Source organism: Ahaetulla prasina, chromosome 3, assembly GCF_028640845.1.
Source record: "Ahaetulla prasina isolate Xishuangbanna chromosome 3, ASM2864084v1, whole genome shotgun sequence".
NCBI lineage: Eukaryota > Metazoa > Chordata > Lepidosauria > Squamata > Colubridae > Ahaetulla > Ahaetulla prasina.
In genome coordinates this window covers 45,209,627-45,227,347 of record NC_080541.1, presented here as the reverse complement: position 1 = coordinate 45,227,347, position 17,721 = coordinate 45,209,627, and the positions used below count along the sequence as shown (strand labels likewise).

Here is a 17,721-nt window from a genome sequence, read left to right as displayed (position 1 = left end):
CCCCTGATGTAAAGGGAGCGAGTCACCAAACAGGGCGGCTGGGCGGTTATCTGCCGATGCAATGAGGGAGGAGGCGAGCTACGCCGCTTCCTCAATGCCACTAGGTAAGTCCTAGTATAGGACTTCACTAGTGTCCGATCAGCCTCGAACGGCTAGACCTCCAGGAACTCTCTAGGCGCCTTCTCTGGCGCTCATCCTCGCAGCTCCTCGGAGAACCAAGGAGCCGGTTGGGACCCGCGCCGGGTCAGAGGTCGCAAAGGCACGACTCGGTCTAAGGCCCCGCCGCGGCCTGTTCCCAGGCCGCAACAAGTTCCTCAGCCGAGCCGTGAGCCAGACCCTCAGGGAATGGCCCAAGCTCCGTCCGAACCCTCCGGGTCCATCAGGCGCCTGGGACGGAACCAACGCATCGGCTCCGTCTCCCTGCGGTGGGAGTAGCGGTCAGAAAGTCCAGGCGAAGAAGAGTGATCTGACCATGACAAAGGTTCAATGACTATTTCCTTCAAGTCCAGATCTCTCAACCACTGACCAGAGACAAAATCAAGTCCAGAGTGCCACCCCAATGTGAGTAGGGCCATCAACTACTTGGGTCAGGTCCAAGGCCGTCATGGAAGCCATGAACTCCCGAGCTGCTGTCGATGACAAGCCGGAAGATGGCAGTTAAAGTCCCCATGACTAAAAGTCTGGGGGTCTCAACTGCCACCCCGGCCAGCACCTCCAGGAGCTCGGGCAGGGCGACTGTCACGTAGCAAGGAGCCAGGTACGCGATCAGTAATCCCACCTGACACCTATGACCCCATCTCACAAAGAGGGATTCGCACCCAGCAATCTGAGGAACAGTGGTCTCCCTCGGCTCTAGGCTCTCTAATCACAACCGCCACCCCTCCACCCCTGCCCTGGGCCCTCGGCTGATGGAATGCACGGAAACCTGGCGGGCACATCCCAACAAGGGGGACACCCCCTTCCGTGCCCAGCCAGGTTTCCGTAACGCCTATAAGATCCGCAGCGCCCCCCTGAATAAGATCATGTATTAGGGGGGCCTTATTGACTACGGACCGTGCGTTGCATAACATCAGCCGAAGGCCCAGGCTCTGAGGGTCTCGACCATCCGGGGAACGGGAAAAGGACGGGGGATCGGGGCGCGCGATCGCCTGCAAACATCGACCGCGTCCCCCAAAACGATATGGTCCCCCTTCCGCCATATCTGCCCCTCCCACTTACCGTGCTAATCAGACCACCCTCACCAGCAGGAACGCAATCTCCCCCCCTAACCTCCGAACCCATTAAAAAACCGTCGCGAGCACGCGCAAGGACTGGCTCCCCACCCGACGGGCTACCCCCAACACCCGCCCTGCCCCTCCCACCCCTTAAAAAAGCCCTATCTAAAAACCCCCAAAGGCTCTTTTTTTTCGCATGCCACCTCTGTGGGTCCCAAGACCCGTCATTGGGGCCGGCCCTTGATAATGCGGCGGGCCATTCCTGAGGCGGGGCACTGCAGGCGCAAGAGTTCCAAAGCAGAATATCGCATAAATGTTCAAAAGCATAAGCAGGAGAAAGAAGACAGCGAGAGGTAGTAGTATAATGTCTGGGGTGGCAGGATGTAATGCCAAATCCTAATGGATACCCATCTGCCAGAATATCTTCGGATGGTGGCTGGCTTAACGCTGACACAAGATAGTACAATAAGCAGATGTAGTCTGATGGTAGAAAGTTATTACTACTCTGCACCAAGCTCAGTCCTAAAATCCATAATCTAATAGAGGTGGTATTCCTCTCTCCGTCGATGGCGTCTCAGCTATTTCCGAGGTAGATGGTTCCACAGTAGATGTTTCAAGATAAAGTCCCATTGCAACAGTCGGTCTCCAATCATCCTCCCGGGAAGTTCCAAAGATGGCCGAACCCAGAAAACTCCGGCCGGCCATACAAAGTGCAAGATGACAAATGCAGGTGACAATGTTACAGATGGCAATGTAACTTCCTAATCCGGGAAGAAGCAGGCCTAGCTGGGCCCAACCAGGCCAAACTAGGTCGGGACACCTCAGCAGGGGCCACCAGGGGATCCTTCACAGCCCTTCGCCCCATGGCCATCCACCAAATCCAAAACAGGACCAGGGGAACCAAGGAGAGCTGGTAAGCCCCAAATTATCCGAAATAGCCCGAGAACGCTGGATGTCAGGAGAGAAACCCAGCCGCGCTTCCCAGCAACTAAATACAAGCCGCGCCTCGTCCGTTGTCCAATGGCCGCCATTCGCCGCCGCCATCCTCGGTCTCATTCCCGACAGCCGGAGTCCAGAGAGGCCCACAGGCCTCTCCCGCTGCCCGAAAGATGGTATACCTGGCCGGGGGGCGAAAGCCGCTCGGCAAGCCATCTGGGTCCCGGCGTCCTTTCCTCCATTACCCAGTTGTTACTTTCTTCGGCTCCTGCCCGGCCAGGTGGTAAAATGGCCGCCGTTCGTAGCTCGCCCTTCCGCAGCCCTGGTCTCGCAGTCACAGGCCCAGGAGGTCCCAAGACCTCCCCCACGGCTGTCCAGAAGATGATACGGCTAACCGGGGGGCGCAAGCTGTTCGGCAGGCCGCCTGGGCGCCGCCATCCCCCTCCTCACATAATCCTCGTTGTCTCCGAACTTCGGCTAGGCTGCCATCTTGCGCATGCGCAGAGCCTTATCTAATAGTTAAATTCAACTTCAAAACCTTCTGTTAACAATCCATTTATTGTATTTCACTTGCAGAAAGTCGGCGATGGCTTCTGGTCTACCAAAATTCACCACAGATATTGTCTCTGATTTGTCTGGGATCAAATATCCTCAACTGATTCTTAATAATAAGGCTTTCCCTTAAGATATTAATTGGGATGTTTTCTAGCAGTTTTTATTCCCCAAAGTCAGAAGTCTCTGTTGTGTGTATCTCCATAGTATGTATTGTACAAAACAGTCTCCTGTAAATTGTAACATAACACCTCTTAACATTTCTTTTCTGACTGGGTATAATAAATCTGTTCCCCAATCTCCCTTAAAAAGTCGAGCTCATCACCGACCAATTTTGAGTCTTTATTATCCATACCTTTCTTGGAGTCCTCTAACCAACTTTCCTAAGTCCACCTCATCTTTCAGATCTGCCAGCATCAAATTACATTCTAATCCATCTAATTGTAAATCTCGTTTTAGCACTGTTATTTGCATTGGGCTACCAATTTCTAAAACCATTGTTATTTTATCAAGCTTTTTAGCCAAATTTTCAAGTTGAACTTGTAAGTTGAAAAGTATTCTTTCTGCCCAATTTATCCAATAAACTTTGTCTTGATATACTGCTTGCATTTTGACAATTTTGATGTAGTCCAAAATATTTAGCAGTTAAAATTTTACAGCTGAAACTTTTATAGCTAGTCATAAACAGCTCCTATCAAAGACAGGAAAAGCACCATAAGTTTTTAAAACAGCAGGAAGCTGGAAAGAAATAGATAAGAGACTCTGCCCTCTGACTCCTCCCACTGAGAATTGCTACCTTCTAGCTCCTCTTCTCAGGTAGTTCCATAGTCACCCAATGGTCATCTTGCTCATTCCTAGTAGCTCCTGTTCAAAGCGTGCTGCCAAAGAGCCAGCTTTGGCAACAAAACCAGCTGTCTGATTTTGGCAAAAAATAAAAATAACAAACCCTCTGCTGAGGATGCCATTTTAGGGAGATTCCAGCTGACCACAGTTCCAAAATAATGTAGTATATTGTTATACGATTATAATAAAGCATTATAAATTTTACAAACATTGGAGCTATGATAGAAGAACGTCACCTTAAAAGGGAAAATACTAGTTTTATTCCAGTGTATCTAAGTCTCACTTAGTTCCTGGGCATAGAGTAAGGGCAATTTCACAATGATATTATCAGGAATGGTTGTGTTGTGGTTAAGGGTGAGCGGGCCAGGCTTTAAAACTAGGAAGAAGAGTCCTCTTAATCATTTTCATTAATATTTTGTATTGTTTTACCCTGTCAATTCTAGAAGAATGATGCTAGTTGACCATGAGTAGCTTTGCTGAGGAAAACCCAAACCAGAGAATTATTTTACGGAAGTGTGGGGAGATGGGCTGCAAGAATTTGCACCAACTTATTAGTTCCAGTTGAAAAGAAAAACAACTGCTCCTCTCAAACATGACTTTGTTATAAACATTGCAGAAAAATCTGTTTGAAGATCCATCAAGTCTATAGTGTAGTGCAGGGTTTGGACATAGCCTCTTGGTTGCCTTTTTTTTTCTATATCCAGGGAAAGTTTGAGCATCAAGTAGCAGCCAACTGTACCCTTTCATAGATCTCAGTTGTACATTTACAAGTGTTGTCTGCTCTTGGTTCCCAGAGAGACACATCAGCTATAGAGCAGTGATTATTCTGGCGTGTGTGTTGCTGTCCTATTTAACAAAGCGCCATTACATTTTTATCATTCAACACACGATATTTACAATTTCAAAATATAAAATCATAACTTGAATCAAAATGCAAGCCATGTTTTAAACAAATAATCTGCATTTAATTCGCCCCACAGTTGATATCAAAAGGTTGCCAAAGGAGAATCCTTACAACTGTAGGGTATGTTTCACAGTTGACATTTCTGCAAGCATGTCTGTACAACATTGGAATAATGTTACTTTCGCTTATCATTCTGTTAAAAATATAACTAGATTTTGAGCTTCAACTGACTATGCAATGCATTTGTCCACAGAGTGTGCGCCATCACCTCCTAGAATAAATCTGACAGATTAATTTAAAAAAAGTTTATTTCTTCCCACATATGAGTACCAATAGCACAGGCAGGTAGTTTATCTAATTAGTCAATGCTTCATAAATTATGTTATATTACAGATAACCTATTAGAGCTGTATAAAATTTTGGACAAAATATTTCTATGAAATTGATTTGTAAGGCCACGCATCCCTGTTTTTAGGAAAGAAAATCTGTACATGTATAGGGACAGTTTGGTGTAGTGGTTAGAACAGAGGTCTCCAACTTTGGAACTTGAAGACTTGTGGATTCCAACTCTCAGAATTCCTCAGCCAGAATTGTGGGAGTTGAAGTCCACAAGTCTTCAAGTTCCCAAGGTTGGGTTAGGGCCTCAGGCTAGAAATCAGGAGATTGGGAGTTCTAACCCCAGCCTGGGCACAAAGTCAGCTGGATGACCTTCAGTCAGTCACTGCCTCTCAGCCCTCAGACTAAGACAATGGCAAATTATTTCTGAAAAAACTTTGCTAAGTAAACGGCAGGGACTTGTCCAGGGAGTCTCTCAGAATTTGGCAGGATTGAAGAGAAGGAAAAAAAATAGCATGATATGTGTAGAACCAATTCTGGTTATGGAACTGGTTGTCAAAGTGTTGAAGCATCATAAAGTGCATCAGTGAGAACTGTATTCCTTCTTTCCGTGATGAGCAGAATCTCTTCATCTCTGCAAAATGAAGTGCCTGGTTGAAATGAAGACAAATACCTTTCCTGTATTGGCCATATTTTTCAAGCTATCTTGCTTTATTGCAATATCCATATAAGGAGAGTCTTTTGAGCATTCCTAGTCTTCTTCATACCAAGGTAGTTATAGAGGATATATAAAAAGGATGGGGAAGGGGTTTGTCAGAGTTTATATTTTTAGCAAGTTTCCCAGCTTTTGCCAAATGATATCACCTAGTGAGAGACTCCCCAGTAGAAGGAAACTGTTGGCTACAAAACAGAAGTACCTTGGCACGGAAAAACATTTAGCTTTTTTGACATTTTGTTTTCTGTGTGAATGTAGGAATGAAAGATTAAATCCTTGTTATCATGCCACAGGTGGCAATAGAAGCAATACTTAATATTGTAATTTTTCCAGAATCAACAGGAAAAGTGACCCTTATTTATGTTTACTCTGAATTACGTGTCACCAGGATGAGTAGATTTTACCTTCCGAAAAAGATATTTAGGATTTTAGTTTTAGTATCAAATTCTCTTTAGAAGACCAATGGATGCATGGAGGAATCAGAATTACTTATGAGACCTTAGATCCCAGAACTCGTATCATAAAAATAATTTACATGGATTATATCTACCTCTCATTCTTTTTTTGCCCAAAAAAGCACAGTCTATGATAATATTTAAAACACTTGATAACAATGAAATTACGGTAAACTTGTAAAGACACCCATAAATCCAAATGCTACATTACATTTAATAAAAGACTGATTTGAGTAAGATAGTTATATAAGCAATAGAGGTTCTGTACTAAGACCGAATCTTATAACGAAACATAATGTCAGAATCTGGCAGTAAAATACCAAAGCCTATTCTATCCTTGCCAACTCCAAGTTGTTTGTCTTCCATTATATCCATATCAAAATAAACCAATGCTAAAATCATAAAGAGTTTAATTTCATTCATTGCAAAGAATCTGCCAGGACATATGCTGCTTCCAGAGCCAAACGGCATTAGGAAATATTTCAGCTTTTTTCCCTGTTTGAAGAAGGTTGTTTTCTTCTTGCCATTCTCCACATAGCGGTCAAATTTATATGTCTGGAAGAAAAATGAAAATTAAATGGTTACCCAGATGCTACATGGCCATAAGAACAGGAAAACGTCTTTGTTTTTGTTCCTAATACTTCTGGAAGGCAAGTAAGACCACACTTGTGCCTTAAGCCTTAAAATGTGGTCCTCTTGTCTCAAATTGGGCCCAACAGCTCTATATCCTATTTTATGGACAAGTTTTCTATGCTTTACACCTTTGGATCCCTTTCCTTTTGAGTTTCATTTCCTTTTGGGTTTCATTTAAAACAAATTGGATTATCTTCTATTCATCTGCTTACTGATTTTGAATTCCATGTGGATATACGTACCAGCGATGATACAGAAACATGAAGATCGTATATTAAGACAAAATACAAGAAACATAATAAAAGAAGCACTATATATTGGCATTTGCTTCTTCTAACTAAAATAAGGGGAGGTAAAATTAGTCACTTCCCTCAGGTTAGTGTGACTTCCTTTCTTCGCTTTTTCTTGTTCAGGGCTGCATGCCATCTCCCTTTTTCTAAATCTGAGCAATATATTTCTTAATCACCACCTTATCATTTTTGTCTGCTCCATTTTCTAGTTTCAGTTTCAATTCCCTGCTTGTTAAATTTGACATAATCCTCAGAAACCAGGCCCTGCTGAAGGTACTGCTCAAGGTGTGACCTTGGTATTTTGGGGAGAACCTGCAACAGCAAAGTAAACATGACAAGTACTGCTCTGTAGAAATGAGAACAACAAGAACATTGCTAATTACCACCACTACAACAAACCACAACAATAATGATCATTCTAAATAATTCCTTAAATGATTAAGAATTATTCCAGAACCAGGAATTCCTTGCTGGAAGGCCTTCTAACTTGTGAAGGCGAGTCTAAATGCATTAACATGCACTACTGAAGTAACCTTGCAATATGTTCATACAGAAAATCTGGGATGATTGGAATCAAAACTAGAAGGGCACATTGTCCTTGTTTATAGTTTTAGTAATTGATAAAGGGCCCATCTGTTTAAAGTATGTTGCAACCAGGAAATCATTAAAGAATACAGACTAGGGACTTCAGAGTGAATGCATTAAAGCACAACTTACAGATGGTCCTTCATACACACTTATGTGCACTCTCACCTCATCCCTACTGAAAGCCCATCTTTTAAATTCTGTACACTAGCAAATTCAACTGTGATTCAGCCAGGAAACCATGTTATGCAAATAAGAGAGCCAAGAATTTGGCTTTCATCTTTTTGTGGGCTGAAGGAGGAGGCAATTGGGAGATTTGTTTTAGATTGTGCGAAGCCTGAATCAGGCTTCCCACTGTAGTTTTTGTAAGCTTTCTATCTCAAATTGGCAGAAACTTGCACTATCATTTTTTTCCAACTCTGATTGGAAGCAGTTCCTTGGGAAGTAAAAATTCATGTCTACATTAAGTGGAACTGCTGAGCTGGAGCTGCCCTTGAAAATGATACAAAAACTTAAGCTAGTACAGAATGTGGCTACCACAATTACATCATGCACAGCCAGTAACAACTGTACCATGGATGTTTCTGAAGGGTATGTACTCATTGCTCATCTAAATTCAAGAGTTACTACATTCAGCTTTTATAATTATAATGGGTTACTAAAGCTCTTTAAGAGTCAAGTCCTCATTACCTTCAGACCATGTTATCCAGATAGGACCTGCCCATCTATTCTGTATGGTCATGGGTCCCCACCCGCCAGGGGACTGGGCTTCTTCATGGTAGCTCCTTGGTTTTGGAATAGAGAAGGTGGCTCCCTTCCCCATTTTTTTCAAAAATAATCAAGTCTACTTTTCTAGTTGGTGTTCAGTACAGAAGATGCAATATACAGTAGTTGTAAGTAACCAAGTAAGGGAGGAAATATGAAATTGAGGGTCACATGATTAATTTATTTTGCTGATCTTAAGTTTACATATTTTGTTAATGGTTGTTTATCTTTTTACTTTAATGTGACTTGCCTAGTTAGTGGTGTCTCCTCTTTAAACAACTGAGACACACTTTTGTATCTACAAGTGATTCTTTCACTGTGTCACTGCAACCATTGCAGAAACAGACTGACACCAGCTGTGGTATTGTGTGATACCAGTTCAAAATCTTTTGTTTTTCCAAACAGATTTTGTATGTTCCATTGTATTTCTCACCTTCTTTGTTGTCCTCATGAGAAATTGATTTTTTTACATGAATTGGATTCTTCCAAGTCACACTTGGGTTCTTTGATATTTGAGCAGGTGCTTAAACAATATGGATAAGACTACAAGTTATAAAAACTTGGCTGCGCACCAAATATTGAAGGAGTCAAGATAACCTAACTTGTAATTAAGGTTGTTATAATGATATCGCATGTGTATTTCATAAATTTTGCCTTCTATTGAAGGTTATGTCCAGATGAGGTAGTAACAACTACCCATCATTGGTAGGTCTCAGATATAGATGTCCTGTTAACCAAGTTTATCTTTTGAGTTCTTTCTTTTGTATATCAGCCTCCCAAAGTTAGGCAGATGACTAAATGCTACTCAAATTGTGATATTCTTATCCAACTTGCTAACTTGACTTTAAAGTACTAGATATAAGCCGTATTGTCACCTGTTTTTAATAGTACTAAAGACGCTTAATATTTTTAGCTATATTTTTATCAGATGTCTTGGTTTTGTGTTGTTATTTTAATAACTGTTGCTACATGACTGTTGCCTTGAGAAATTCATAATTGAAATGTGGGTTATAAATTTATACATTATACCTCCCTTCCCCACACATTAAAGCTAGGAACACATATACTGAGTAAGACCATTTGGTACAAGTAAGAGTATACGAGTTACAGAGAGTTGAATTACATGAATAATTTGCATGCTTTCTGCCCAACACAAACAAACAGTACAATTACAGCTTTGCATTACAAATATTTAAAATATGAAAGACAACACAAAGTGGTCTGCAAAGTACTACTACTGGAATCCTACACTAGGATAAACTGTTTTGACGTGGGCCAATTTATCATCATATTAATTCATTTATTTATACTATTTTTTTAAAATCCTGCTTTTACTATTTTTATAAATAAGGTGGTGAACCTAATAATACCTTTTCCTGCTGCTATTTTCTACAACAATCCTAGATTTCAGAGGCCCGGGTGATCTTAGAACATGTGGTTTAATTTTTAAACATTTTGATTTTTTAAACATAATCCAGTCTAATAATTTTTAATCTGATTCATGCATGCTTATATGCTTAATGGTGTTAGCATTATAGATACTTTTATCTATGTTTATACACTGTAAGCCGCCCTGAGTCTTCGGAGAAGGGCGGGGTATAAATGTAAACAAAAACAAAAAAATGTAAACTGCCAATTTTAAAAATACATGTAAATATGATTTGGTGATACCAAGCATAGAAAAGCGTATTTTATTTTTAGCATCATTTTCTGAAAAGGTAACTATAATTATTTTTTTATTACAATAGGCTGACTACAGAATGAACCATCTCTGGCTGGAAGTGTCCCTTCTGTCAGGAAGTGATTTTTGATTCAGCATAACTTCTCTGCTGGCAGAATGAAAAAGGTAGCAATTTTCATCAATTGTTTTATATATATATGTGTGTGTGTGTGTTTTGGGGTTTTTGCTCCTAGAACATTGCTCCTAGAAGCACGAAGCTGTAAACACCAGCCTGAAGATGATGAATGAGACTTTGTTGAAATGTCGAAACGTTGCCAAGACACTTCCAATTTTACGTGGGAGAAAACCCGAATAACCATATATGTGTGTGTGTGTGTGCTTGTGTGTGTGCGTGTGTGTGTGTGTGTTTTCGTAGATTTTCATGGGTATAAGTATGTAGGTCTTGGTATATTCAGATCTTTTCCCGTGTAAAGTTGAGAGAATCTGCAAGCACCCACTCCATCTACCAATCAAGATGCAACTACACAGCCAACTAACCCACTCACAGCAACCCTCCCCACCTCGACCAATCTGCAAACACCCACTCCATCTACCAATCAAGATGCAACCACACAGCCAACCAACCCGCTCACAGCAACACTCCTCACCTCCCCACCAGTATTTATAGAGAGACGGCAGCTCCGACCACGTTTTGCTCACACAAGATCGAAGCCGAAAGCACCAGCCTGAAGATGATGAGTGAGACCTTGTTGAAATGTCACCAAGATACTCTCAACTTTACACGAGAAAAGACCTGAATATACCAAGACCTACCTACCTACCTACCTACCTACCTACACACACACACACACACACACACACACACACACACACACACACACACGTTATGGTCAGTAAGGCATCCTGATCAGAATGTAAAGATCAGATAGGACTAGATGGAAGCAGGTGCTTCTTCAAATAACCTAATTCCAAAATAATTAGGCTCATAAATATCAAGGACCATATCCTGAAAATGTATCAGCAGCTTATTGTCAGTCAATGAAAGCATCCCTTATGTCTCCTTAGTCTATAAGGGAACTGGGTAGGGCTGGTGATTTGAGAAGAATAAGATGATTTGGACATTTCTCAAGACTTCTCCTTTGTCAGAGTGAAAATATAACCTTAATGACCCTTTCCAAAAGAATGCTTCTATCCCTCCTAGTCTTCATAAAATCTGTGAAGATTTGCTCTTTCACCAAGCTTTAAGGGTAGAGAGCTATGGCTGTCCCTCTAATGAGTAAACATTTTAAATTTTTTTTGGAAGGGCGGATTCCTACCGTATATGGTTGTTTTATAATATATTAGCTTGCTTTTTAATTTTTAATTATTGGAGATTTATTTAACCCAAATTATGGATTTGGGGAGTTAAATACTGCTCAGAATCACTTTACTGCAATACTGCAACGTATCGTGTTATCCCTGGACTCCATGGAATGCAGGAAAAAGCAGATTTTTTGTAAAACCTTGTGACTTGCATTTCTGTCTCTACAGCATCTCCAAGCCAGCCGCAAAATATTTGAGTAAAAACTGAGGGAACAGCCCTCCCATTTGCATGCAGGTGATGAACTTCTGGAGCTACATTAAGCTGAACTAGACAGGATTAATTTGCAGTCTTTGATATTCATTAACTTTAGCCTCAGAAAAGAGAAAATACATGGAGATGACACAATTACCCTCAAAGCTTCATTGCAGAGCAACAGCTTTACAATCCTGAGTTCACAACGCCACACTAATTGACCACGAAAAGACCAATCCCTATAAAGAAAGGTGAAAAACCATACGTCTTTAGAAGACACTGCTATTATAGGGGCTTTAGAGAATCAATGATGCTTTGGGGGCACTTAACTAAATAGCCCACATTATTTGCTCTTTAAGCTACCTTTCATTATTCTGCCTTCTTTGGGCATCCAATGATCCACTTCCAAACAAAGCCCACATTTAGCTTCAAGTTTATGGTAGTCACTGAACAATTGTCAGTTCATCTCAAAGGGGTCAGTTTCATTGCCATTATTTCTCCCTTTAGACCTTAAATCCTTTGACCTGCAGCAGGCATCTTGAAAAGAACTGAAAGCAGGAAGATTTGTTCCACAGGGTTTTTTTCCTATGCTCTTAAAAAATAAGCTGTATTATAAAGAGCCTGGTAGCAGAAATATGCCTGTGATCATGTGTGCAATAGCAGTCAACTCTTACTTGAGGATCTTCGTAGATTTCAGGGTCCATGTGCAGAATTGGAGGAAAAATTGCTAACAAATCTCCTTTTCTCAAACAGGCTTCACGGTTCTCTTCAAAGTTGAAAATAAAATTTTCTTTGACTTTACGGATATTCATTGATGAGGAACACATTCGCAAGCTCTCATTTATGGCACTTTCTGCATTTAAATAAAGAGAAAAACAGAACAAAACAAGATCTTAAAAACCATTAAAAATACTGAAGATGACTGGAACTTACAAGTTCCTATAACAGCCACTGAATTAATTTATTAGATGTGGCTATAAAAAAAAGGTGGAGGAAAAAATAGGAGGGGGGAGGGGGCAGAGGAGAACCAAAAACGGGACACAAATGCATTCCTGTAGGACTAATGAAGTATAATATAATTATTAACTGATAAGACTTGATGTATTCAGTTAAGCTGAAGACAATGTAGTAGATTTTGGGTGGAAAACCATTATTTGTACATGTCACTAAAATGGCACCCTTGGAGAGAGGAATATTTTTATGCATTTGTATACATTGCAAAGGTTGCAATACCAACTTCAGGATTCAGAGCTGTCCCCCAAAGGCCTTGTGCTGGGCTTCAATCATGCATTACAATATGAAGCACTCAAATAACTATACAGTGAACTGTGAAGTTAGGATGCTGGGAATTGCGGAACCCTTAGCAATATCATCATCACATCATAATTTCTACTGTTGGCTGAGCAAATTCAAATTATGCGTGGCACTTTGACAAGTTAATGGGGGAAAACCCATATCCTGTGTAATGCTTTGACACAAATCCCAAACCTTTTCCAGACGCCCACCATAACCTGGAAAGCTTGGGAAGGCAAATGTCCTTGCCATCCCAGTAGCCTTCACCTTTTGCTCCTAGCATGACAGATTTTATGGCTAATTTCCGGCAATTTATCCTGGCAGTTTGAGGAGAAATTCCTTTGGGAATAATATGCATAATTTGCATAAATCATTCTGATAGCATGCATACCAGCATGTACCTCCTGTCTGCGGCTGCATCTCTCACTTAGTAATCAAAACTGACTATTTCTCCACCAGCATGGCTGGGTCCTGTAGGAGACAGCATGACTCCTTTAAGCTAGCAGTGTGAAAACAAGCCTTAGCAATGCAAAAACCAGAGCACCCGTAGAATATAAGATCAAGCATAGATAGTTGCTTATATGCATTTTGGAATATCCACATTAAAATCCCCTCTTTGCCAGATCAGCTTTGGTGAGTCTCTAGAACCTAAAGGTTAATTTACAAGAAAGTGTAGCAACCTTAGCCTAGAAGCATTTGAAAGAGACAGTGACAAATGTTTTTCTTTCTTTAAAAAAAAAATTAAAAACAGTGCATGGCAAATAAAGCTGATTTGGATGCTTTTCTGCAAGAGTTTTTTTTTTCCTTAAGCGTGTATTTGTCTAAAGAAATGAGGCTGCGGTCAGTTCTGTGTGGCCAACACCGTGATTCAATGTGACGTACAGTGAGGCTGTGCATATTTTTTTTGGACTGCCTTCGTTACTATAATCAGGGAGAATCAAGTCGGCTTGTTGATGACGAAGCCAGAAAAAAACCTCTGATTCCAGAATATGGCCTCTATTGCGGATAGCCACAAGGCACAATAGATGTCAAATGGCTGCATTCTGGCAAGAAAAAACTTCCCCCAATGCAAAAGAAAGATCCAGGCTCCATTTCTTGGCTTTATGCAGCCTAGGCATAATGAAGCTGATTAGAGCATAGTAGGCTGCAGTATGGAAATGGTAACTGACATATGTAGGGCCACTAGACACCAAAGCAACCAAATCCTGGTCGGGGGCCGGTGAGGGGAAGGGAGTAAAGCACAAAACACACAGCAACGACAAGCGAAATCATCAGGCAAAGTGTCGCTGCTGCTGAAATAGCAGGTTTCCACTTGAGTAGCACAAGCCACAAAGTCATATCGGATTGGCTGACATTTTGAAAGGAAGCATGGCAGTCTGTTGACCACGGTGGTATCCCAAATGACAATCGGGCAAACTTCTCTTATAGAGAATTTAATCACAGTAATGGAGCTCAGAGCACGGCTTAGCGGTCAGATCATAAATGACAAATCTGTTTTACCTTCCAGTACCAGCTATGTGGGGAAAAAGGAGCCGCGGCTTTTGCTCTGAGCGATCTTGCTGATAATCCTTAGATGACAAAGGTAATGAGTCACATTATGATCAGCAAAGGAGGAGGGAGTTTGTGTGGGTTTGTGGCAGCCGACCATGAAAATAAACAAACAAAAAATGACACTCTTTCCTGGTCCCTCCTCCCCTCCTCAATAATCCTTATATGCTGGATTTAGACACTGAATGACAACTAGATGATAAAACAGCGGCCTGTACAGTACTTGCGGTTGTCATACTTCAGTAGGCATAAGCCAGCACTCCTGTAAGACCAGCTGGATAGCCTGGGAGGCCTCCCATTTTGCACCATGAGGTACCGTAAATGATCCAGCTCTAGAGAACAACATCTGTTTCTGTGCTAGTGCTGAACAAACAAGGCAATTTAAAGCAAAGCAAGAGATAACCAAGCAGCAAATGAACATGACCCTCATGTTTTCCCACTTCCTACACACATGAGATGCTGAAACTTCAACACATGAAGAGAGATTGTCAGTAAAGTTGACATATTTTCTAAGGAGGGAAAGAGAGAAAGGGAGGGAGGAAGAGGGGGCCTTCAGACTTCCCAGAGTATTATTTTTAGAGTCTTCCCACTCTCCTTTTCTCTTATATTCTCTGCTTCCAATTCATCCACAATCTTTTTTTAAAAGTCAAAGCCATTTCAATATACTTATAAATATTCAGTCTTTAAACCTAATTTGCTATACTTAGTTCACATGCCTTCAAGCATTTGTCTTCCAATTTCCACTGAATAAATGCGTACTAATGAGAAATGGAGCAAGCTGCTGAGGCAAAGCTGGCCGACTTGCGCCTGGCCCGCCACCAGCTTGTGATAGGCAGGCAAATTGAGTTAAAATGAAAAGTCTTGTCAGCTGAAATACAACACGGAGCCAAACAGCAAGCTGTCAATCATCCAGCCAAAACAAGGGACTGCAGGTAATAAAAGGTCATTGTGAATCATTAGTACATTTGGCTTTGGTAAGCAAGTTAATTTTAATTAAACATGATCTTGATCTGTTACTGTTTAATAAGAAAACCGCTGCAAATAATGGTTTTTTAAATTTTATATTAAGCAGGTAATAGGAACCCTGTAAGTGTCAAGGGTATAGGAAAGAAAAATAGTTGTTCAATATGCAAATATTTTGGATACATCTACTCTTTTCAGAGCACTATGTTTATATAAAAGAATTATGAAACACATCATACCTATAGTTTGCAGAATGACTGAACAGAATTAAATTAATCACAGGATACAAAGATAAAATATCTACTTTCTCCCACTTCATTCAGTTTTAAAACAGTGATGTTTAATGGTAGCATGCTTACTGTATCTTGCAAGGTAGTCTGTATCCTCGCACTGTTTAATTTTAGTTTTTCTATCTGCTAGTAAACAATGTCCCATACAATGTTATCTTTAGTGTAAATTACTGATATTCAGGACAGTTTAGCCACTCAGAATAAAATATTGTCTTGGGCATGATCTTCACCCCGCAGGCAACAACAACAACAACAACAACAACAACAACAAAAGTCTCTCAATGCTTTCTTCTGTGCCAGAGACAGAGAATCTGGGTCCTTTTGAAAAACAAAGCAGATGTCCAGGACAAAAAAAGCCAGAAGTTTATGACCAGGTAAGGTAAGGAAAGAGAGAAAGTTAAGAATTGCCTGATTATAGCTGGCAATTCAAGGAAGGAGGGTTTTCTAGATAACAAATTGGCACAGAGGTAGTTCCAAGAATTACTGACTAAAAAGAAAAAGAAAATGTTAGTTAAGACAGTGCCCTGTTTAATTTTTTAAAATTTATTTTTAAGACCACTTTATTGCATCTGGAACTTATTATCTTTCCACAAGTTCAATCCTTGTATGTTTTATGCAGAGTGGCATAAAACTATTTCAGTTGCTTCTCCATTAGTAGAATGGATCACTTTGGAATTTTGTTCATAACTTGTCACTGTCCTACATATTTTCCTATTAGATGTTTCCAATGCTGCTTGATTTTGAATACCTCTGTAATTGTATTTTCTTTGTTAATGAAGAGTTGTGTGACTAATTAAAGTTAAAAAGGAATTTGTACAGTTTCTTTTCCTATTTCCCTTTTAAATAAAAGTTGTTTTTTTTTTGTTTGACCTTTCTTTCTGCCAAAGAGAAAATGGTGCAGAGGCAGGAAGTGGCTCGAAATTTCCTTCCTAAGGAAAGGAGGAAGATTTAGGATGTAAATACCCAGTATATATACTATGTGTATGCATTATATGTATCAATGAATTTGCTTACTATATTACATTTAAGATACTGGAGGAGAGATGGATGGAATCTGTTGCATATGAAGATCTATGATAAACAGTTCTGTATGATATCTCTGGGAAAGTGTGCACAAGTATATTCTTTACCTAGCAGATAATGCTTCTTTCAACTTAGTCCAACTTAGTTAAGAAGGGCAACTTATATTTCATTGATATATAGGGCTATTAGATATATGAGCAGGCAAAAGGAGGACATGGATAATTGGAAAGGGGGACAAATGGGAGAGGGGGAAAGGAGAACACACTGTTTTACTTGGCATCTGCAAGAAAAAATACAATAAAACAGTGCAAAAGGAAATGTACTTAGACCTACATGTATGTATAAAAAATTACTTTCTCCAGCAACAGAAAAACTGTCTTTTTTCGATCGAATTTTTCCCAGCATATCTTTATTTTCAAGAACATATGCTACCAATGCACTTCTCAAATTTCATCAAAGAAATGTATGACTAGTATGACTAGTATTGTGATCTATGGATTTATAGATTTGAAGGGAGGGATTGAAGCTACGGTAATTGCTGGAATCAGGAAATAAATAATGTAAAACTAGGCTGTCAAGTTTGTATAGGAATATTAAGGAAAGAAAGAAGCAAACAACAAGGTCACAATACAAGAAAGTCTGAATGATTATTATTGTGAAAACAGTCAATTTTTTTTAAAAAAAATCAAGATATCAGTATTCAAAAGAGATACAAATGGTGCTGGTGCTGCCCTGTCGCAGTGCCTGGAGGCTGTGGAAGCTGGATGGGGGACAGCAGGTTTTGGTTGAACCCTGGCAAGACCACATGGCTTTGGGTGCATGGAACTTCAAGATACAGGATTTAAACTTAGTTCTGGATGGGGTTGCACTACCCCTGACAGATCTTGTCTGCAACTTGGAGTGTCTTCTGCACTCTGGATTTGAAGAGCAGGTTGCAGTCACACCAAGGACACCCTTTGCACAGTTGGGACTTTTCCTGGATCAGGAGTTTCTGAGCTCAGTCATTCAAGTTTTGGTCGCGCACATCTGGACTACTACAATGAACTCTACATGGGGCTAATCTTGGAGAATATTCAGAAACTTCAGCTGGCACAAAGTGCAATGGTGTGGGCAATTCTTTGGGCCCCCAAACTGACCCAT

General features: G+C 40.6%; 1 protein-coding gene across 1 annotated transcript in view; it reads right to left on the bottom strand.

Moving 5' to 3' along the window:
• Positions 1-2,689: 2,689 nt before the first annotated feature.
• Positions 2,690-17,721, bottom strand: part of LOC131193896 (cytochrome P450 7B1) — a 125,635-nt gene continuing 110,603 nt past the window's right edge. The window contains exons 5-6 of the mRNA XM_058174297.1: positions 12,139-12,317; positions 2,690-6,510 (exon numbers count right to left, since the gene is read on the bottom strand). Of these exons, the coding sequence (XP_058030280.1) occupies positions 6,223-6,510; positions 12,139-12,317 (467 nt within the window). The 3' untranslated portion in view covers positions 2,690-6,222. The remainder of the gene's footprint in view (positions 6,511-12,138; positions 12,318-17,721) is intronic.